The 21,319-nt window shown below is 51.8% G+C and overlaps 4 protein-coding genes across 7 annotated transcripts; 2 read left to right on the top strand and 2 right to left on the bottom strand.

Moving 5' to 3' along the window:
- The first annotated feature begins 2,512 nt into the window (after nt 1–2,512).
- On the top strand, nt 2,513–4,949 carry LOC136459548 (uncharacterized). Its single transcript, XM_066459391.1, has 3 exons — nt 2,513–2,868; nt 2,985–3,349; nt 4,286–4,949. Exons 1-3 carry the CDS (start codon nt 2,692–2,694, stop codon nt 4,731–4,733), a joined length of 990 nt encoding a protein of 329 aa, XP_066315488.1. The 5' UTR covers nt 2,513–2,691; the 3' UTR covers nt 4,734–4,949.
- A 1,193-nt stretch (nt 4,950–6,142) lies between these two features.
- Nucleotides 6,143–7,944, bottom strand: LOC136459547 (glycosyltransferase BC10-like). Its single transcript, XM_066459390.1, has 2 exons — nt 7,259–7,944; nt 6,143–7,127 (listed from the first exon to the last, which is right to left on the bottom strand). Exons 1-2 carry the CDS (start codon nt 7,775–7,777, stop codon nt 6,486–6,488), a joined length of 1,161 nt encoding a protein of 386 aa, XP_066315487.1. The 5' UTR covers nt 7,778–7,944; the 3' UTR covers nt 6,143–6,485.
- Nucleotides 7,945–13,493: 5,549 nt separating this feature from the next.
- LOC136456926 (chloride channel protein CLC-c-like) lies at nt 13,494–17,942 on the top strand. Its single transcript, XM_066456935.1, has 8 exons — nt 13,494–13,818; nt 14,174–14,507; nt 15,077–15,277; nt 15,367–15,544; nt 15,641–15,903; nt 16,017–16,286; nt 16,376–17,513; nt 17,607–17,942. Exons 2-8 carry the CDS (start codon nt 14,257–14,259, stop codon nt 17,691–17,693), a joined length of 2,388 nt encoding a protein of 795 aa, XP_066313032.1. The 5' UTR covers nt 13,494–13,818; nt 14,174–14,256; the 3' UTR covers nt 17,694–17,942.
- A 58-nt stretch (nt 17,943–18,000) lies between these two features.
- Nucleotides 18,001–21,310, bottom strand: LOC136456927 (pentatricopeptide repeat-containing protein At1g05600-like). 4 transcript variants are annotated; one of them, XM_066456937.1, is made up of 3 exons: nt 19,297–21,310; nt 18,955–19,021; nt 18,001–18,688 (listed from the first exon to the last, which is right to left on the bottom strand). In XM_066456937.1, exon 1 carries the CDS (start codon nt 21,175–21,177, stop codon nt 19,372–19,374), a length of 1,806 nt encoding a protein of 601 aa, XP_066313034.1. In that variant the 5' UTR covers nt 21,178–21,310; the 3' UTR covers nt 18,001–18,688; nt 18,955–19,021; nt 19,297–19,371. The 4 variants fall into 4 exon arrangements, with proteins under 4 accessions (XP_066313034.1, XP_066313036.1, XP_066313033.1 ...); XM_066456939.1 differs by having other exon boundaries at nt 18,001–18,616; XM_066456936.1 differs by having other exon boundaries at nt 18,002–18,688; nt 19,292–21,310.
- Nucleotides 21,311–21,319: the final 9 nt, after the last annotated feature.

The following is a 21,319-nucleotide window of genomic DNA, read 5'->3' as shown; positions in this document are numbered from 1 at the left end:
CTCGGGCGCGCTCTGCCCTCGGGCGCCACTCTGCTCTGTTGCTAGTTGCTACCACGTACTACCACCGCTCCCCCAGGGCAGGAGCAGCTGCTTCGGAAAAAAGATGGATACATGGAGTTGCGCTCGTTTGGCTGACTGGTTAATCTCTTCTTATCAAAGCGCAGGGAGGTTGGCCGCTCCTCAGGGTGGCCACGGTAGCACACCTATTTCAGTCGTCCGATCCTCGCGTGAACGCCTCCTGCTCACCTCATGAAGGCATGCGGCCATGACCTCGCCCTCGTCGCCTCCGATCCTTCAGAAAGTACGTCATCGTATAAAAAAGGAACGAGATAGTATTGCAAAGCTGGCTCTGACCAGCATGTACATCTGTCGGGCACGCATATCATGTAGTAGTACCAAGGGCAGTCTCAATGGAATATTTATTATGATTTCTATCTATCTTAATTAGGTGGATTGCTGAGGTGCCACTAGAGTTAATTAGGAAAGAGATTGCAAAACAAAGAAATCGTTTCTTCCTCACGAGTCGACGTCCTCGCGCGCTTCTAGGCGTGAAGAAGCCGGCAAAACAGCGTTGGGAGGACTCTGCTCATCTCTATCCTCTTTCTTCCGGATCCTGTGCGTGCGATGCCTAGCCGGTGCTGCGGAGGAGCTGACAGGCCGCACCGGAGCGACGGTGACGCCGCGGCCGCGCGCTCAAGCCAGCCGCGTCGCGGGAGCCCATCCCCTCGGACGCCGCCGCCGTATGTTTGCAGAGCCATGCCCCTGCGCTATCTCGCTGAGCCTGGAGAACTCCGACGCAAAGCTCATCCTTGCTGCGCCGCCCATGGACGCCTTCGGCTTCGCAGCGTCGTCGCCCAAGGCCACCGCCTGCTGAGCTTGGGCGTGGCCGCTCGGCGCCGCGGGCCGCGTAACTCTGGCGTGTCCCGCGTGGCGCCGCCGCCCGCGATCTCGCGCATGGATGCCTGCTTGCCGGCCGCCTGCTTGCTGCCCACGCCCCCGTGGACAACAAAGACGAGCAAGCGCAGGCATAGCAGCCCGATTCGATACGATCTTGGATCTTCTCATCCCGTTGCTTGCTTCAGCCATTCCTTTAGTTCCAGATGCAAACGAAGAGGAGAAATCCAGTTCCAAGCAACGGAAGCGAGGAGCAGAGGACTGGACAGAAAAAAAATATATATATATAATGCACAGAGCATCCAGAGATAGGAGAGAAGCACACGGTAAATGATTGGCCACATTTTTGTCTACACACCAGATAGAAAAGTTGCATTAGAAAGAATGGTTTCTTGTTACGATATCTATAAACTACTGATGATTTTTTACTGCCCTAATGCACAAGGCCTCGCGCTCGTGGGAATAAAGGGCAATATGCATTCGAGGCATTTAATTCGACCAGGGGCATTTTTTTTTTATTTTTGCATTACTAAGCAGGGTACAAATTTTGTTTTACTTTTAACGAAGATGGTAAAACAATATAGCTATGTATAATGTCTGTTCACGGACATTGGCACAATAAATAGACGGATATGGTATAACACAATAATTTGCAAGGGAAAAAAATATTGAGAAACATAGGCACAATAAGTGGACATATAGGCCCGTTCGCTTCGCTGAAAAAACAAGCCGAACCACTGTTTCTGCTAATTTGTTGTGAGAGAAAAACACTGTTTCGACTGAAAAAACAAGCTTAAAAAGACGGATTATAAGAGAAGCGAACAGTGCCATATAGTACTCCATCCGTTCCAATTTATAAGATGTTTTGTCTTTTCTGTATCCATTGATTTTACTACTTATCTAGAAATGTCAAAACGCTCTATAATCTGGAACGGAGAGAGTAGTATAACACAATAGTCTACAAGAAAATTGGATTGTGTCTATATCTATTAGTTGCAAGAATCTAAAATGGTATCTATATTAAGAAACAAATGAACAATAAAAGAACATATATAGCATAAATAATAGCTACAAGAAATTAAAATAATATATATATCTGTTAGCTGTAAAATAAAAATATGTACAATAAATGTCAAATATCTATATCTACATCTATTTGTTGCAAAAGATAGATACACTTGGAGGAGTCAAACTCTTTTGAAGTTTGACGAAGTATAAAGAAAATATTATATCTCTAAAAAAGCGCATCATAGAAGTATATACCACAACATATCTAATGATATTTATTTCGAATCATATATTTTAGTACTTTTTTATATATATTTGGTTAAATTTAGAAAAAAAATTGATTTTTGAGAAGGAAGATATGTACTTATTTTGTGGGGTATCTATTATCGGCAGCTACGTGCTTTTATTTTACAATTCACCGTCATGACTTCCATGGGCCATGGCCCCCACACGTACGATGGCTAGTACTGGAGTACCTCCATGGCATCCATTCACAATTGCAGTAATCCCCCTCTCTCCCATTGTTGCTCCATCTCTCTATTTATTTAATCTAAAATTTAAAACCGGTTCAAATAGACGACCCTACTCTACTCCTCCATAAAAGCCACTCCTCTATCGCTCACTCTCTATTTCTGCTCTCACCCTCACCCTCACCCTCCTCTGTTCGCCACTTTATACCGCCCGCCCACCACACCACTCCTCGTTCCTCTCTGCTTCATCCTCCGCTTTCCCCTGCGCCAGGCCGCCCCGCCCGCCCAGAACGACATCCTCCATCCCCAGTCCCCTCCGATGGGGAACCCGCCGGAGCTGTACCACAAGATCCTCAACATCCCCAAGGACACCTCGCCGCAGGAAATCCGCGCCGCGTACAAGAACCTCGTCAAGAAATGGCACCCCGACAAGCACCCGCCGTCGTCCAAGCCCGAGGCCGAGGCTCGCTTCAAGGCCATCAGCGAGGCCTACGAGGTGAGCGCGAGTGAGCCGACGGCGTTTCCATCCCCTGCCGTGCCGTGCGCGCGTTCCTGTGAATTGTGCATTGCGCCTTGCCTTGCCGTGTCGTGATGTGTCCCTTTCTCGCGCAGGCGCTCCTGGACCAGCAGGAGAACAGGGCCGTGTTCGGGCTGTGCAACGACGGCCGGGCCGGTGAGAGGGTGGGCGGCGCGTTCGGCGGCAGCGGAGGCCTCGGCGCCGGCGTCGGGCCGCGCATGGAGAGGACGCGCAGCGACGATTTCTGCACGAGGAGTGCGCCCGGCACGCCGGCGAGGGAGTTCAAGAAGGTGTACAGCTCCGGCAACTCCGGCGGGCGCCGCGCTTTCGCCGAGTTCTCCAGCTCCATCATGCGCAAGGCGCCGCCGCTGGAGCACAAGCTCGAGTGCACCCTCGAGGAGCTCTGCCGCGGCTGCAAGAAGGAGGTCAAGTTCACCCGCGACGTTGTCACCAAGAACGGGTACTTGCTTTCTCCTCTGTCGGTTTTCCTCTGCCTATTGGACAAGATTGATGCAAAACCTTGCTAGAAATGAGATCCGGTGAGCCGTCGCTCGTCAGTAGATTATTTTTGTTTTCAAAACAGCAAAGCAGAGAATTTAATAGAAGAAGGGGCTTGTGTCGATGTGGATTCAGATTTTAACAGTGAATCGATGCTTAGAAAATTGAGGTTAGGCAAGAATTCAGAGCTCGCTCTGATGGCAACAGACATTCCACTTCGTGTTGTGGCACCCCCAACCCCCAATTCGCCGCACTGTTCGGTAGCTCTCGATGAACAGTGCACCAGCACAATCACTTTCTGCCTTTTTTTTTCAAGGTTATATGGCGCGAGCACTTGTATTTTTACAGTGGTGGTCGGGTCACTGCTTTTGTACCACCACCTTGCATTTGTCAGTGGAATATTTCCTTTGGAACATAGGGCGTGAAACCTTTTTACGCGAGTGGCCTAAGGCCTTTGGTGTGTGTGACCCCTCTTTCCCCTTGCAGGTATCTATGCTATTCTTGCAAGATTATCCTACCTAACACAAGCTCACGATAACAATGATTCCCAACGCGGTTAGTACAGCTAGGGATCCTATCTCCACAAGATAATAATCCTGAGGCCCCAAGATGCTTCCTTCGCCACATATGCGTGTGCATGTTTGTTGGAGCCTTTTTAATACCCCCGTTTTGGATGTATCGTCGAGCAGAGAGGAGTGGTCCTTTTGAGCGATGGGCTGTATTCATAATTCTTTTACATGTGAGGGTGGTAGCCTAGGTGGTTTTCAGGGACAGTGACTCCTGAGCATCCCTCCTCCTTGTACTCACTCTTGGACGTTTACTTGAGACTAGAGTATAGCATATTTGGTGGCACTTCTTGAGCTATAGATTAATGTCTCGAAGTGGTTTAATTGGGCAGGTCAATCGTCAAGAAGGAGGTGACGCAGATGGTGCTGGTGAAGCCAGGGTGGAAGAAAGGAAAGCAGATCGTGTTCGAAGGCCTGGGGGACGAGCGGCCAGGGTGCCTCCCCGCCGACGCCATCTTCACGGTGTCGGAGAAGAAGCACCCGACGTTCAAGCGGGTGGGCAACGACCTGGTGCTCAAGGCGGAGGTGCCGCTGGTGAGCGCGCTCACGGGCTGGTCCTTCTCGTTCCGGCTCCTCAGCGGCAAGAAGGTGAGCTGCGCGTTCCACGACGAGATCATCTGCCCCGGGTACGAGAAGGTGATCGGCGGCGAAGGCATGCCGATCCCCGAGCACAAGGGCGCGCGCGGCGACCTGAAGGTGAAGTTCGAGATCGTCTTCCCCAAGGAGCTCACCGACGAGCAGCGCGCCGGCCTGGCCGAGATCCTCAGAGGGTCCTGCTGATCGTGATCGATCGGTGGAGCAGTGGAGCTCGCGGTGGCGCCGGGTCGGTCCAAGCTAGCCCAAGCGTATCAAGTTTTCGTGGTCGTGTCCGTCAGTCCGTGTGTTAATATACTCATCATAGCGCGTGAGCGAGTGAGTACATAAAGAGAGAGGGGCGTCGTTGTACATACAGGTCGTTTATATATATGATAAAAATATATATGGAACGTGAGCCAAGCTTTTGTGTACTCTAGTTGTGTGCCTACATACCCCCACACGCTCGTGGCATGAGCTGGATGTGTTTGTTGCGATGAGAATCGGAGATCTTCTCGCCGCCCTTTTCTTTCTCTCTGTGTCCTGATCGACAGACCTGCCGTCTCGTGTCTGGTCTGATTAACTATCTCGAAATGCATTGTACTACTACTACTGGCATACCAAATGCCACCTTCACCTTCACCTGCTGCCTGCCAGCTTGGCAGGAAGCTGGTGCAGTGCATACTCTGCCGAACTGCCGGTTGTTGCATCGATCACCTGCCGATCCAGATGTTTTCGCCTCCGCTTTTGCCTAATCCCTTCCTTGTCCGCCTCCGCTTTGTGCCTTTTTTGCACGGGCCTTTGTGCTAATTACAGGTTCCTGCTGATGGTACCTCAAGGGATTCAGCAAAGGAGGATTCCCCGCGGGAGTCGACGAGTCCATCGCAGCTACCGTGCACCGCTGCGTGCGCTGATGGGCCATGCATGTCCTGGGCCAGCGTCACAGCGGGCCTGCCGGCGCCGGATGCGGAGCAGCAGAAGGAAATCAGATTACCTGGACCACGCCACGCACAAACGACCTGGAATGGAACCCGCTCGCGTACTCGAGTGGAAGTGCGGGAATTGAATGCAATGATCCCTCAGTTGTTGGATCGCGAAGCGGAGGAGGAGGAGGAGCTAGAAGTAGTTGGCGGGCCGCCGGTGTGCTTGGGCCCCCGCTGTTCCTTGATGAGAAAGCACAACCAAACCGATCCTGTTGCGCGCAGGGGCGGTCGTAGTACCAGTACGTGGTGGTTCCATGCCAATTGGCGTTTGGTAGGGCTGTTCGCTGATTGGTTTCTGGGCTGGTTTGGGCTTGGCTGATGCTGGTTTATTGTAAGAGGAAAATACTGTTGTTTGGGCTGGCTGAAACCAACAAGCGAACAGGCTACTTGTTTAGATCACCTCTAAATTCCTAAGTTTTTTTACGCTCTCTCCATCACATCAATTTTTAGCTGCTTGCATGGAGTATTAAATGTAGGTAAAAAAAAAAACTAATTGTACAGTTTAGTTGGAAATCACGAGATGAATCTTTTGAGCTTAGTTGGTCCACGATTGGACAATATTTACCAAATAAGACGAAAATGCTACTATTCATCGGTTTGAAATTTTTTACATTCTAAACATGGCCCTAGGCGGCAAAGCAACTTGGTGTTGGTGCGCTGCTGCAACAGCTAGTGGGCTCTGCTGCCTCTGCCTGCCTGCAGCACCAACGGCGTAGGGTCAACCCAACCAGCTATCATCATATGCCTCAATGCCTGGGGTCGGTCACGTACATTTACATCTCGCTCCAGCAATTTCAGCAGGATGGATGCATGATCAATTCATTCAGCCGTGACTGTTTGTCTGTATGTAACTGCGTTGCAGAGTTACTTACAGCCGATCGATGCCTAACGTGTAATTAATCTGATTATCTGAACAAGTTACGAACTCTTGTTTTGTGTCCGTCGAACGCCGCCTCGACGGCCAAGAAAAAAAAGGTCAGTAGTGCATGACCGTCGACGACATGTTGAGCAGCGGCGCGAGCGAGTCGGGCGCGAACTTCCTCGCGAACAGATAGCAGGTGGACGTCGGGCGCGAGTTGTACGCGCAGGGCTCGGCGCTGGTCCGGATGCTCCGCACGAGCTCCGGCGTGGCGTCCCTGGCGCCGTACGTCACCGGGTGGGACCTCCCCGCGCGCCACTCCACGCGCGTGACGGTGCGGTTCGAGTTGCGCGCGCCGTGCCGCAGGGTCACGTACGTCTGCACGTAGTGCTCGTCGGGGTAGCACGACGGCCGGCAGTGCCGCCGGAACAGCGGGTAGTACCTGGTGTCCGTCAGCACGCTCGTGGCGAGGTCGCGGCTGAGCTCCAGCCACTGGGACCCCTTCCGCCACTGCCGCAGCGTGATGTCGGGCGCCATGCTCCGGCTGTACCGGTTCCGGCAGCCCCGGTCGTTCCGGTAGTAGGACTCCACGAAGCTGTGCCGCGACCCCACCAGGTAGTCGTACACCGTCGTGAAGTTGTGCACCGGGATGCAGCTCTCCGAGAGGAGCACGAACCGCTCGTTGGAGAAGTCGAGCAGCGCGTTCGCCAGCAGCCGCTTCTCGGCGTCCACCAGCGTCACGTAGCCCCATTCGGTTTCCTGAAAATCGGCAGGACAGACGGCATTCGTCAGACGGAGCGATCGATGGTGAGCTGAAAGAAGCGTGTCTCGATCGATCTATCGAGCAAGCATAGCATCTATCATGCAGCATGCGAGCGACAATCACTAACCTGGCTGGGGATCTGCCTTCCGTAGAACGGCGAGTCCTCGGAGACGTTGATCGCCACGCCGGGCGGCGCGTGGACGTAGATGGAGAAGCGTTCCTCTTGGCCGCCGCGGAAGAAGCGCTCCCAGAGCGGCGCCAGCGGCAGGACGCCGTGGCCGGCCAGGAACATGAAGGCCACCTTGGGCACGCGCTCGAACGGGTACCTGCTGGCGGCGGCCGGCACCAGCGTGGCGCGCCAGAACAGCTCCTCGTCCGTCATGTCGTGCATGAGGCGCGTCGGGGCCACGAATTCTTCGAACCCGGGGTCCAGGTCGGGCCGGCAGCAGATGCCGCCGCCGCTGCCCTGGAACCCGATGCTCTTCGTGACGATGCTTTCCTGGGACCGGCGGATCCCGGCAGACACCCAGAGGCCGGCGACGACGCCGAGCGCGAAGAGCACAAGGAACGCGACCACCTTGGCGAGGCCGGTGATGGGCTCGTTCCTCGTGAGCATCACTTTGAAATCGTCAAGCGCGCCCTTCATGCCCTTGTCGTGGAGGAACACAACAAGCGCATACGTCCGTCGTCCGTAGTTGTACGACGACGAGTTGTTGCAGTTGCTAAACGGTAAACGGTATTACGGACACGAGCGCATGCAGCTGGGGTGACATGGACGAGGGAGAAGGGAGATTTAAGCTCTGCGCAGATGGCCGCGATCCATGGCTTGCGAGATTGGCCAACCTACGATACCAGGATGAACGAGCACTCCAGCCTACAGTTTCTGATTCTCTGAGCGTCCCTTCTTCACGAGGAAGGCATGCATGGAGAGGGCAGCAGAAAAGTATAGTCCGATCGATATCTCAGACAATTGGAAAAAAAGTGGAGATATTCAGTTATGATCAGATCGAGGGAATAGGAATAAAACAAGCCGGGAAGAAAGAGATCGATGAGAGATTAGGAAAAGGAGATGAGTCCGGCGCATGTCTGAGCCCAAGAAGTACGCTGGAAAGTACCAAAACATGGATGCAAAGGCGATCGGTTTTATGAGAGATACGAGGAAAAGACAGATAGCGTTCTTGGGAATGTCGGCCTTGATCGGGTATGTACAACAAGCTGTCCAACAACTCAGGGGATGAAAGTTAATACCGAGGTCAGGCATAGGAATCTACCATCGATCAGATCGGATCGTGAATGTTGAAGGCTTGTAGTCGCAATCAACAAACCAAAAGAACGCGTATCTCATTAGCTTATCTCAAAATATAAGGAGTCCATACCACACATGGATGCTCTAGATTTCAAACACTTTCATGCTTCCAAATTTAAGGTCCATGGTTTAGATTAGATATAATCTTGTGAAAACAAATCAAGTGAATAGTGATATGGTCAATTGGTTTACAGCATCTCTCCTACGTGACATGTCTCATTGGTCTAAAGTTTAGTTAGTTAAAGTTGAAGACTAAGGGTTTGTTTGGCACAACTTCGGCCCTAGCTCCCACACGCTCTCACCCACGACCCTAATTTTTTACTATTTAACATTTTTTTTTGAATAAAATTTATATTTGCCTTCCTGAGAGACTTAAACTTATCTTTGGATCGTGGGAGTCGACGCCATGAGTCCTGGCGCTGAGGTAACACATCTCGGCTCCACAGATTTTGGCGCCGATGTGCCTGGCCGTGCATAGAAGAAAATCCTACGTGGTCGGTACCTCGGCGCTAGAATAGATGGCTCCGAGTTTGGCGCCACGGATCTTAACGCCGAGGTACCGGCTTCAAAGCGTGCGGCCAAGTGAAGAGAGAGAGGTGGGGCGCTCGGACAAAGACAACGCTGGAGACCAGGCGTGTGTGGCGCGCACGCGCCACATGCGCGCAGAGCCTACCAGGCACGTGCGGCGCGCCCCATTAGCTAGGGCCCGGCGCCCGAGCCAACCAGCAGCCTGCAGCGCCGGTTCCCTTGCTCCGTTTCCCACGCCGGTTTGCAAAAACCACCGGCTGCATGGGAGGCCATGCTCCTACGAAGTCACGTGCCTGCACACCTCGGAGGTCACACCGCTAATCGTGTCTGCGAAGGGTGACTAAGACGTGGACGGGGGAGACGCCGCTCTGCTTTTCCGGAGGCGAGCGGCCGAGCCACCAGCAGTGAACAGTGCTGTGAGGCTGTGACCGCTGTGGCTTGCGTTGCGCTTGCGCGGCCGGTCTGGTGTGATGCCGTGATGACTGAAAATGGCACACCGTACAGGTATAGTGGAAGTACGAACATTGCTTGGCACGTTATTGAAAAGGACTGCGGAAGTTGACATTATTATATATGGCTTAAAAATAAATTGTATCAGTTGGACGCTATTGGAAGTTTGTAACCAATCAACCAACACCGTACCTGTTCGGCTGTTCACTTTGAAAAGGTTATTGTATATTTTTTTATTCGTCATAAGTCTCCATTTCTCAACGTAGAACTAAGACAACTTCGCGTCCTAAGCTTTTGAATGCTCTACCAACGTGGTATACCAGGGCTATGATAGTCTCTGTGGTGAAGGGGCCATGCGTGCACTGCCATTGACGAGCACTGCCACAGGGACAAGGGGAGGCGATGCCTGCGTGCACTGCCACTGACGAGCACTGTTGGCATGCCAACACACACTGACACACACATTTCACTGTACATGCAGCGAGCGCTGAGCAACAGCAGCAGCCGCGAATTTGAACGCGTCGGTTCCTGCCAGTGTTTTAAATATCCGGCTAACACATTTTAGCGGATGACCTCAAAAACAGCTATAGCGAAGCTAAATCAACCTGTTCGCTTGCTCGTAGACGATCGTAAATTTCCAGCCGGGAACAGTGTTTTTCTCTCACACCAAACCAGCCAGCAGTAAATAATCCACGATACGATACGGCCTCCCGAACAGGCTGAGGATATAGCGGCTAAGTTGTACATAGATACAAATAGCTTGATCTTTCTTAAATAGCTATAGCGGGCTATAGCGGTAGCTATAGCCGGAGGCTATAGCCGGAGATTTAAAACCTTTGTTCCTGCGCTCACCACACCAACTCACGTACAGCAATGCTTAACAGTAACGCCACAGCGAACTGTGCTGGGCATGCGCAATGCAATGCTCCACCTGTTGCGGCACTGCCTCCCCTGCTCTCTTCACGGAGTTGTTCGCCACTTGCACACAGTGTGCTTGAACTTTTTCAATTGCTTTGAGGACCGAGGAGATTGATTGATTCTGGAGCGCACAACCCCAACGTCGCGTCCGCTCAGCCCCAACGTCAAGCCCCATCCGCGGCACTCCTAGACGCCGCTCCGCACCGCACACACTTGCACACAGGCGCGTGTCGGGTTGACGCCAACATATGTGGCGCCGAGCTCGACGTCATATATTCTGACGTCGAGGTATCGGACGTCAACACCACCAAGGATTTTCTGCTGTACACAGCCATACACCTCGGCGCCAGGACTCATGACGCCGACCCCCAGGGTCCAAAGATGAGTTTAAGTTTCTCAGAGGATAAACATAAATTTTGTTCAAATAAAAGGTCAAATAGTAAAAAATTAGGACCCACGACATGGCGTCTGGATCGAACGTCGGCTAGCTTCCCATGTACCAGTACAAGATCAAACGGTTGGAAGCCGCGAGTCGATAAACAGCAAAACACACGGTTGCCTGTTAGCATTCCCAAAAACAAATAAGAGAATAGTAGGATTATTATGTCCTAAGGAGTACATTGCAAAGGTAGACACGTTTCCACGAGAGCAAAAAAAAAAATAAAAAAAAATCAATGCGATAAGAAAAACAAGATGTTTTGAGTTCGCCAGCAACGTGCTGTCGAGCCACATTATGTTATAATATAGGCATGATTTACACAATGTATTAAAGCAAGCTTGTACAAACAAGAGTAAAACACATAATTCAAGTACAAGTTCTAAATCAAAGGAAGGAAATTCAGATCACGATAGCTAAGTTCATCATAAATTCCTTTTTTTGAACGCAATGGCAGGAGCTCTGCCTTTCAATTAAGAGAGAAAAATAGAAGTTTATGTATAGGTGGAGAGGGCACGTCCCCCTTGGAGAGAAAAAAACGATAGACCAGGAAATCGATTACAACTTTTCTTTGTCGATTACCCCCTCCAAGTTAATGCCCTCTTCCGTTGTTCAATATTCTCTTTGACTCTTGAAGCCACTTGCATTGCCGATTCGTGAATATTGTTGAAGATTCTTTTATTCCTCTCCTTCCATAGGTCCCATAATGTGAATATCACCATTCCGTTGAACCGTTTTGTTTCCCCCTTGGTTATCTTGGTTTCGGCCTCCTCCCACCATGAGATTAAATGGACTGGTTCATGAGATGGTTCGATCAATTGGGCATCGAAGTGCTCCCAGGATAGAATGAGGCTCCATACTACTTTGGCGAATGGGCAAAGTAGTGACAAGTGCAGTCCTGTCTCAAGCTGCCTGTTGCACAAAGCGTAGTGGTCTTGATGAGGCCATCCTCTCTTCTACAGGTTATTCGTCGTGAGGATTTTTTTCTCTCACCAGAATCCAGCCGAACACTTTGCACTTGTTCTCTGTATGGGCTTTCCATATGAGGTCACTTCGGAAGCCCCCATAGGAACATCTGAATTGGATCTTATAAGCTAACCTGTTGGAGTAAGTGCCGTCAGCTGTCCATCTCTAGACGATGGAGTCTCGTACGCCCTGTGTGAGGTGGAAGTTTTGGATTCTGATCCACAGGGAGACAAATTCCTCAACTTGGACAGCGGTGGTGATCCGGCCATTTAGCGATCGAATCCAGCTATTGTTTCGAAGTTCTAGCTGGACTGATATGTTTTTCCTTTTGATTAGCTCGAATAAGTGGGGCGCAAGATGTCTTGGGGTCTCACCATCCAACCAATTGTTGTGCCAGAAGCGTGCCTTTTCGCCATCACCAATTGTTACCTTTGTTGATACCATAAATTCCTCTTTCAAATTGCTTTGCCTTGTGATGCGGTGCATTGCAAGTGTACTCATCAACTACCTAATGTGGGTTGGACACTAGCAAATCATCCCTACAAATCTGTACACATTTGATGTCCTGAGCTCCTCACAAACTAATAAAAACTAAAGTTAAACTTAAAAAAGGAAAAAATCAGCATGGAAAAAGAAAAGGAGGCATAAAAAGGTACATGCTAGCTTCTCAAATTCCAAAAATATGATAAATCATAAGGTTATGCAATAGTAGATTGCTTTTCCTTCTCCTATCAAATTCAGCAACCACAAAAGAGGGCAGTTGTAGGGATAGAGAGTAAAAGATGTTATAATTTAATATTCTTCATGTTCTAAAGCTTGAAATGCAGGCTAAATTCTCAAATCAGCAACCATAGATGAGCTTCATATTTCCCACTCCATCTATGCCTGCACAAATTGATGATACTTTGGCAAATCTGCCCCAATATGGTTAGCAGACAAGGTGTATTTAATTAATATAAGATACCAAAGTGACAAACCAATTGCATTGTTTGGTCTCCTCATATCTATATCAATTCTCCGTATCTACAGGCCCACTCTGTCGAGGGGTGGGCCTCACCTACGTAGCAACTCGTTTACGCTTTCTTACTCGTTTCGCACAAAACAGTTAATCAAAGATTACTATACCTTATTGGCGTGGCTATTTAAGCTGGTGCGGCCAACCCAGAAGTCACGGCAGGTACTGGACTTCGCTGGTACAGTAGTTTCCACATTTACCGTAACTCGGTGCTACAGTACTCCCGAATTCGATCCGGCCCAACCTGTCCCAATCGGCTGGGTCTCACAATGTCTTAGCGGTGGACTCCGATCGGGACGGCCGCCTGCACTTGCCGCCTCCTCCCAGATTGTGGCAGGAGCATTGGGGCCTGCCTGAGAGAGCTATGCCGGGCGGAGCGGCCGCGTGTGGGACGGTTGCCAGGTAGCCGAACGGCGCGGCGGTGTGTCGGAGCAGGGCGGCGTGCGCGACCGGGCGAGACGGGGAGAGGCGGGGGCCGGGCGACATGGCAGCCAGGCGGCGTGGCGGAGCGGTGCATGGGGAGGCAGAGGGCCAGAGGCACGCTGAAGCACCGCGCTTAGTTGTAGCGTACGTATACGTATATGATCCCACGCGTGGGAATAGGACGGGACGGTTTCCTCGGCGGGATCCAACAGCATGCAGTACGGGACAGACACGGAGTCCCTGCCTCATGGCACGCGCAGACCCTTGGTATTTAAAGGGTGGCAAGGGGGGGCCAGGCCGCTGCTAACTTGGCGCCGCCAACTCCTCCGCACCTCTCCACCAAATCACACCCTTTACCAGTTTGCCTTGCGAATTCCCGGGACTCCCACCGCGCACGTCGGTGGCCTATTCTCCTCTCGCTCGTCGTCGTCTTGGCAAGTGTTGGGCGCGGCCGGGTGGCGCGGATGGATAATGCTGATCCGTCAGATTCTCTCCGTTTGGCCGCGTGAGATGGATCGAGCTCACGAGGCGCGCGTCCCGGTAGGATCAGACGACGGCGAGCTCACGAGCAGGCGCGCGTCCCGGTAGGACCAGACGACGGCGAGGAGGAGACTAGGATTGGATGCTACGCGCGGAGGTGGATCGGTGAGTTTCCATCTATCGATCGATTCATCGCGGCTAACATAATCTACTCCGCTTTGGTAATTTGGTATTAGATATCAGATTGGTCGTCTGTCGTCGATACAAAACCGCGTTTCTCAGAGTGGCCAGCACAACTACGCAGTTTCAGTCACAAACTGATACGACGAGCGACGCGCATTACATTGCCATCTGAAAACTGCATGCATGGAATCTTAGATCATGTGTTCTTTTCTTGTTTGTTTCCTGAAAAATATTTTGCCTGATTCCAATGAGACGCCGAAACGCTGTTTCTAAAGAAAAACATAACAGCCATACCATGTTTGAGCACTAATCTTCTTCTTCTTCTTTTTCATCACAGTATGAAGAACACACAACCTACTTGACTATAAGAAGAGGCAGATAGCAAAGGAAATTACTTCGCTTAATTGGAGGTGAGAAACCATGGCACCTACGGCTGGAAAAGAAAGTGGGTTGGACGGGGCCGAGAGCTCCTGCACGACGCCGTTGGCGACGCCAACGGCGACACCAATTGCAACTCCGATGTCGACGAGGTCGGTGAAGTGGGAGAAGGACGTCGAGGATGCGGCTGGCGCTCTGCAGCGGCCACTGCTTTACCAGCGCGGCACCAACACGACGTCGCAGATGGCCATCGTCGGCGCCAACACCTGCCCCATTGAGAGCCTCGATTACGAGTATGCATGCATGCCCTTGTGTTTCCACATACTCTATTTCTCATATATCCTTTGATGGATAAGTCTCATGTGTGGCTGGTCTTTGTGGGGCTATGATGCTCACATGGTCATGGTCCTTGTGGCTGTTTTTCTGTTTTTAGGACAGCATCTTAGCTAGGACAGCATATTAGCATCTTAGACTAGCATCTTAGACTAGCATCTTGGCATATGCTTGGCTGGCTAGCAGCCTATAAATATGTAACCCCAACCCCTTGGGTTGGCATGGCATTTGTGTGAGCTTGTGTGAGAAATAGACAAGAAAATTGCCCCAACTCCTAGTGTCATCCTCTCTCGATGAGAGTAAGAATTCTCCTACTACCAAGAGTGAGAATTCAGCGACTAACATCCTTACTGCTACAGGGCTACTTATTACTTCGAGTACTATTGATGTCATTATATTGTTTGAGTTTATTAATCGTGGACGTTTCAGCCCTAGACATATTTCTGAATTTGATGTCTGATGACTGTAACATAAATGTAGTGGTGAATCCGTATAACATCACGTCATACATTTTCACTGATGATTTCAGAATTGTGGAGAATGAAGTTTACAACCAAGACTGGAGATCAAGAGGGAAACTTCAGATCTTCCAATACCAGGTCCTTAAATGGGTCCTGGCACTTTTTGTAGGTGTAGTCGTTGGCCTAGTTGGATTCTTCAGCAACATTGCTGTCGAAAACATCGCCGGGTTCAAGTTGCTCCTGACGGGCGATCTCATGCTCGAGAACCGGTACGGATCTCGCTTACTACAAGTTACAATGCCAAACTCTTGCTACTTTCTTCTTCATTTTGCTTAATTAACATTGCTTGGCGCTTCAGGTACCTCGCAGCTTTTGTGCTATACATCGGTTGCAATGCAATGTTGGCTGCTGCGGCTGCAGCGTTGTGCGCTTACATTGCCCCAGCAGCAGCCGGGTCTGGCATCCCTGAGGTGAAGGCGTATCTGAATGGCGTCGATGCGCACTCGATTTTGGCGCCTAGTACCCTCTTAGTGAAGGTGGTGCCCTGAAAATTTCAGGCTGTGGTGGTTCTAAGTTGTTTTGATATTGCTGTCTTGATGTGCATCTGATTATGTTATTACTGCAAAATGCAGATTTTAGGCTCAGTATTAGGGGTGTCTGCTGGATTTGTGCTGGGCAAGGAAGGCCCTATGGTGCATACCGGCGCTTGTGTTGCCTCCTTGCTCGGGCAAGGGGGGTCCCGGAAGTATGGCCTCACTTGGAACTGGATCAGGTACTTCAAGAATGATCTGGACCGAAGGGATCTCATCACCTGCGGAGCTGCAGCTGGTGTGGCGGCGGCCTTCCGTGCCCCGGTTGGAGGCGTGCTCTTTGCGCTTGAAGAAGTTACATCATGGTAATCTATCTAATATTCCTCCTCCCTGCAAAGTCGAAACTGAAACCAACATGTTGGAGTGCAGACAGTGCATCATCTCACATGGTTTGCCCTCGCAATCAATCTCTCGTCAGGTGGCGGAGCGCGCTTCTCTGGAGGACCTTCTCCACGACAGCAGTGGTGACAATGGTGCTGCACGCGCTAATCACCTACTGCCGTGGCGGGCACTGTGGCTTGTTTGGCAAAGGAGGGCTGATCATGTTCGATCTCGGCTCACGGCAAGTGACCTACACCGTAACGGACCTTGCCGCGGTCGTGTTGCTCGGCGTCCTCGGCGGTCTGCTTGGTGCCCTTTTCAACTTCCTCGTCGACCGGGTCCTTCGCGTATATAGCCTCGTCAACGAGTAAGTGCCAATGTGCCATCTGATGGTGAGCGTCTCACTCTACAGCAGTTTCATAGAACATTGACCACTGGGCGCGTTCACATTTTCAGGAAGGGCGCGTGCTACAAGATCGTCCTGACGGTGACCATCTCGGTGATCACTTCGTGCTGCACCTTCGGCCTGCCATGGCTGACGACGTGCACCCCCTGCCCGCCCGAGCTCGCCAGGACGAAGTGCCCGACCATCGGCCGCTCTGGCAATTTCAAGAACTTCCAGTGCCCGCAGGGTCACTACAACGCTCTGGCGTCCCTCTTCTTCAACACCAACGACGACGCCATCCGCAACCTCTTCAGCGCCGGGTACGACTTCAGGGAGTTCGGCGTGTCGACGCTCCTCATCTTCTTCACCACGGTGTACACCCTGGGCCTGCTCACCTACGGCGTGGCCGTGCCGTCGGGCCTCTTCATCCCCGTCATCCTGGCGGGCGCCTCGTTCGGCCGCCTGGTCGGCACGCTGCTGGGCTCGGTGAGCGGCCTCGACCCGGGTCTCTTCGCGCTGCTCGGCGCCGCGTCCTTCCTCGGCGGGACGATGCGGATGACGGTGTCGGTGTGCGTCATCCTGCTGGAGCTCACCAACGACCTGCTCCTGCTGCCGCTCATCATGCTCGTGCTGCTCATCGCCAAGACGGTGGCGGACTGCTTCAACAAGGGTGTGTACGAGCAGATCGTGCGCATGAAGGGGCTCCCTTACCTGGAGGTGCACGCGGAGCCGTGCACGCGGAGCCTGGTGGCCGGCGACGTGGTGTCCGGCCCGCTCGTCACCTTCTCCAGCGTCGAGCGCGTGGGCGCCGTCGTCGAGACGCTGGGGAGCACGGGCCACAACGGGTTCCCCGTGATCGAGGGCCCGCCGTTCGCGCCGGCGCCGGAGCTGTGCGGCCTCGTCCTGCGCTCCCACCTGCTGGTGCTGCTGCAGGGGCGGATCTTCACGAGGGCCCGCGTCAAGACCGGCGCCGCCGAGGTGTTCCGCACGCTCGCGCCGTTCGACTTTGCCAAGGCCGGCTCCGGCAAGGGCCTCAAGGTGGAGGACCTGCAGCTCACCGAGGAGGAGATGGACATGTACGTGGACCTCCACCCCATCACCAACCGGTCGCCGTACACCGTCGTGGAGAACATGTCGCTGGCCAAGGCCGCCACGCTGTTCCGCTGCCTCGGCCTCCGCCACATGTGCGTCGTGCCGAGGACGCAAGGGGTAAGTATGCCAGCCGACGACTCCATTTCTTTTCTTCTGTGGTTTCGCATGCGACGTGACACGAACTGCGATTCTTTTGTGTTATATATGCAGAGGCCGCCGGTGGTGGGGATCCTGACGCGGCACGACTTCATGCCGCAGTACATCCGCGGGCTCTACCCGAACGTGCTCCCCCGCTAGAACGACAAAGCACGGCCGGCACGCGGATGCCATTTCATTGCATTGCACTGCATCTGTATAGGTTTTTATTAGTTTATTAGGCTTTCAATATGTTTCGAACAAAAAGCCCAGGCTATTCAGTCAGCACCCTGTCCCCTGCGATAGAAGTGGTGTGCCTGAATATCTTCTCAGAACTGACAAGCCTGAGATTTTAGACATTGTATAGTATATCTCACAGATAATTATTGGCGATTGTTTCAAATATTCGAATCAATTTTGTTGATAGTATCATTGAACTAGAGAGCTTACAGTTTGACAAGCAGCAATATCCTGCATATAAATTTACCAGGGCCAATATGCCATGCTTGCATGGAGAAGTAGCTTACAGTTTGACAAACATCAATAACCTGCATATAAACTATAGGGCCAAATATGCCATGCTTCCATGCCAGGTTTAGCGAACATAAAACCGACCTAATCACAGATGGAACAAATGGTTTCAACAAACGGTTTGCAGCCCCATAGTTCATGAAGGTAGTACTTTGAAGTAGTCATATTATATTACACACATGTATGGAACTCTTACACTTTGCTACTAAGAATGTAAAATTGGCAGACTTGCAAACCAAGACTCAGAATATGAAACTCATACCGTCATACACCTCCACGGCTGGTTGAATTGCCTTCACTGCCATCACTATCACTGCTCATCTACTTCCGCATTTCCGCTCCCACTGCTGCTGCTCCCATTAGACAGAACATTATCTACTCCTCATCCCGCATTCTCCATTCACTTGGGTCTTGGGCTCAAAGCACCTCAGCTGCATTGACCACCCCACAAGCTTCATCATTTACATTTTCATCAGCAATTTCATCATCCATATCCTGATTTGGTGAGTTGACATTGAACTATCAACTAATGACACTTGTCCCGGGGCCATGTGCTGGATAAAAGCAAGAATGCATATGCTGGGAGATCCATTATCATGGAAAAAACAAGAATGCCATTATGCAGCCTGCGTCCAATACAAGGAAGGTTGTGATATACTGGAGTTGTTTAATTCTGAAAACAAATGACTATTTATAACCCTGCAATGACTGCTCCTAGAAATTACTTCATAAACATGTCACACAGTTTGAATATGACAAATTGAAATTACTCCAAATTCTGTCATAATCTTGTTTGTTTTTCACTGCAGTGAAATACTAATTGATCTCATAGACAGGTACGCCACAAATATGTTTGCAACTCATTAAATTCAACTGATGTAGAACATCTTACCTTTGCTCAAAAGATCTTCAACAGCGCCTTAATAATATAAAGTCTGATTCCTTCAACTGTTATTCCTCTGTTCATAAGAAACAAAAAGAAAATGAAGCACAGAGGATTCAGCCTATAACTCAGAACAATAACATCTCTGGCTTTTTAGTTGTAGGATAGAGATTGCTCCTATATAACTACAACACCCTTTCATCCCAGATATACTACCTTTTCTCTTCGAAACAACATGCCGTTGAATTTTAGTGTAAGATTTTTGGTGATTTAAACCTGTGTTCTTGGTACTGAGAGTAGATGAAACCACAGCAATTTAGTTCTACATACATAAATAGAAGAGTACCTTACACTCATTATTGGCGTAGTTGTGGTTTCAATTCAAAAGTTTCCTAGGTTGAATCCCACCTCTTGTACAGTTATAACCTAAGCTTCCTCCAGCAGTCCAGCTCCTAAAGCTTCAAACTGGGACAGACATACTGCTGAGACTAAGGATGACCAAACACGAATGTTTGGTGTTTCTCCATGGTCGATCATCTCCTCTAGCCACAACAATGCATCATATGTTCTGCCAGCAGAACATAAACCTTCAATAACACTGTTGAATGAACTTCTGTCAGGTCGATGATGTCCCTTCACCATTCTCTCCATTAACTTTGAAGCATCAATAAACTTGGTTTCTGAGCACAAACCATGGACCAAGATTGAGAAAGTGTCCTTTTGAGCAACACAACCAAGCTGCTTATCCACCTTTTTGAGGTATTCTATTGCCCTCATTGATTGCATCGTGTCACAGAGACCCTTCATGAGCAAGTTATATGTTGTCACTGTTGGAACAAGGTCATTCTTTGGCAGCTCCTCCTCCATCACTTCCACAGCATCATCCACGTTCCCTTCCCTGCATAAAGCAGCTATCTTCGCCTCATACATGCAGATTGTTGGCTTGAAATTCTTCTTGGCCATGTCCTCGAACAATTTGTCTGCCTGATCAAACCGACCCTCTTCATAGAGGTCAAGAATCATGGACTCAAAGCTGCATACAGTACGGCCACCTCGAACAGCCAACGCCTGGTCAATAGATTCCCGAGCATCCTCGAGGTTAAGCACAGCAAGCATTGGCACACGAAGAGACCGACGACTACCTGGTGACCTCAGCCCCTTCCTGAGCACCTTATCCAGAACCAGCTCAGCCTGTTCGCCCCGGCCAGCCGCACAGAGTGCGACCAGCAATGCCCGGTACACCACAACATCTGCGTCACAGCCCCTCTGCGATACCCGCCACAGCATGGAATAAACGACATGTGTGGCCTCATCAAGCATGCCAGCGTCACAGAGAGCAGGCACAATCGCGCGGTAGGCGTCCCTCTCCGGCGCAAGGCATAGGTTCGGCATTTCGTCGAGCACCTGCAGCGCGAGGTCAGGGCGCCGCACGCCGCAGAGACCAGAGATGAGAAGAGTAAGATCCACGGATGCTACTGAGACTTCCGGGCGCCCGGCGAAGTCGGCGAAGAGGCGGGCAGCCTCGGGGAGTAGAGCTTGGGAGACGAGGCGCCGGAGGAGGGCGGAGAAGGAGAGGGACCAAGACGGGGATGGGGAGGAGGGGAGCGACGAGCGGAAGATGGACACGGCGGCTGCGGGAGAGAGGTTGGGGATCGAAGCGGCGAGGAGGGAATCGGCGGATGGGGAGGATGGGAGGACGCGGCGGAGGAGGGACGGGAGGGCGGGGGAGCCGGCGGCGGCGCCGAGGAGGGTGGAGCGGACGTCGTCGTTGTGGCGGTAGCAGGAGGGTGGGTAACGGCGAGGCGCGTCCCAGTACATGTGGGCGGCTTCGAGCGGGTTCTTCTGCCGGCGTATGGCTCCGGCGAGCTGCGCCGGGGTCAGCACACGCGGCCACCGCACCGGCGTGGCGCCCATTTGCCGTTGCTGCCGGGTCGCGGCGCGGCGGGCTCTGGGAGGCGCGCGAAGACGGCGTCCGCGTGCGCGGCGGCACCGCGGACGGACGCGAGTGTGAGGAGGAGGTTGGAGAGGCGCAGCGGGGAGGCGGCGAGATGGCCCGAGGTGAGTGGGCGTGGCACTGGAGCCGTGGAGCGCGTGGGAGGCAGGAGATGAGCGTCGGCACTCGGCAGGCCGACGGCGAGACGGGGAGGTCGCATCGGCATTGCTGTAGGAGACGATGAGTGAATTCCAGGCCCGAGGGATTCTTTGATGGGCTACCAATTGATGGGCTTGCATTGCTACCGCAGCGGGTAGCACCGACGCCTGAACCAAAGAGAGCGCGCCGTGCCTGCGCGGAGCGCGCTGCTCCTTTAGTCCCACCTCGGCAGACTTGGCCGAGCGCACCCAGAGGAACGTTACAAAAGAAGACCCTGCGCCC

Source organism: Miscanthus floridulus, chromosome 6 (assembly GCF_019320115.1).
Source record: "Miscanthus floridulus cultivar M001 chromosome 6, ASM1932011v1, whole genome shotgun sequence".
Lineage (NCBI taxonomy): Eukaryota > Viridiplantae > Streptophyta > Magnoliopsida > Poales > Poaceae > Miscanthus > Miscanthus floridulus.
This window is presented reverse-complemented; position numbering and strand designations above follow the sequence as displayed.

Excerpts from the sequence above, each read along its gene's own strand:
- LOC136456927 (XM_066456937.1), bottom strand. The coding sequence starts at position 21,177 with ATGCAAGCCCATCAATTGGTAGCCCATCAAAGAATCCCTCGGGCCTGG.
- LOC136456926 (XM_066456935.1), top strand. The coding sequence starts at position 14,257 with ATGGCACCTACGGCTGGAAAAGAAAGTGGGTTGGACGGGGCCGAGAGC. Across the intron at positions 15,278-15,366 it reads GATCTCATGCTCGAGAACCG|GTACCTCGCAGCTTTTGTGC; the intron begins GTACGGATCTCG and ends TTGGCGCTTCAG. Across the intron at positions 15,904-16,016 it reads CTTGAAGAAGTTACATCATG|GTGGCGGAGCGCGCTTCTCT; the intron begins GTAATCTATCTA and ends ATCTCTCGTCAG.
- LOC136459548 (XM_066459391.1), top strand. The coding sequence starts at position 2,692 with ATGGGGAACCCGCCGGAGCTGTACCACAAGATCCTCAACATCCCCAAG. Across the intron at positions 2,869-2,984 it reads CCATCAGCGAGGCCTACGAG|GCGCTCCTGGACCAGCAGGA; the intron begins GTGAGCGCGAGT and ends TTTCTCGCGCAG. Across the intron at positions 3,350-4,285 it reads GACGTTGTCACCAAGAACGG|GTCAATCGTCAAGAAGGAGG; the intron begins GTACTTGCTTTC and ends TTAATTGGGCAG.
- LOC136459547 (XM_066459390.1), bottom strand. The coding sequence starts at position 7,777 with ATGAAGGGCGCGCTTGACGATTTCAAAGTGATGCTCACGAGGAACGAG. Across the intron at positions 7,128-7,258 it reads GAAGGCAGATCCCCAGCCAG|GAAACCGAATGGGGCTACGT; the intron begins GTTAGTGATTGT and ends GCCGATTTTCAG.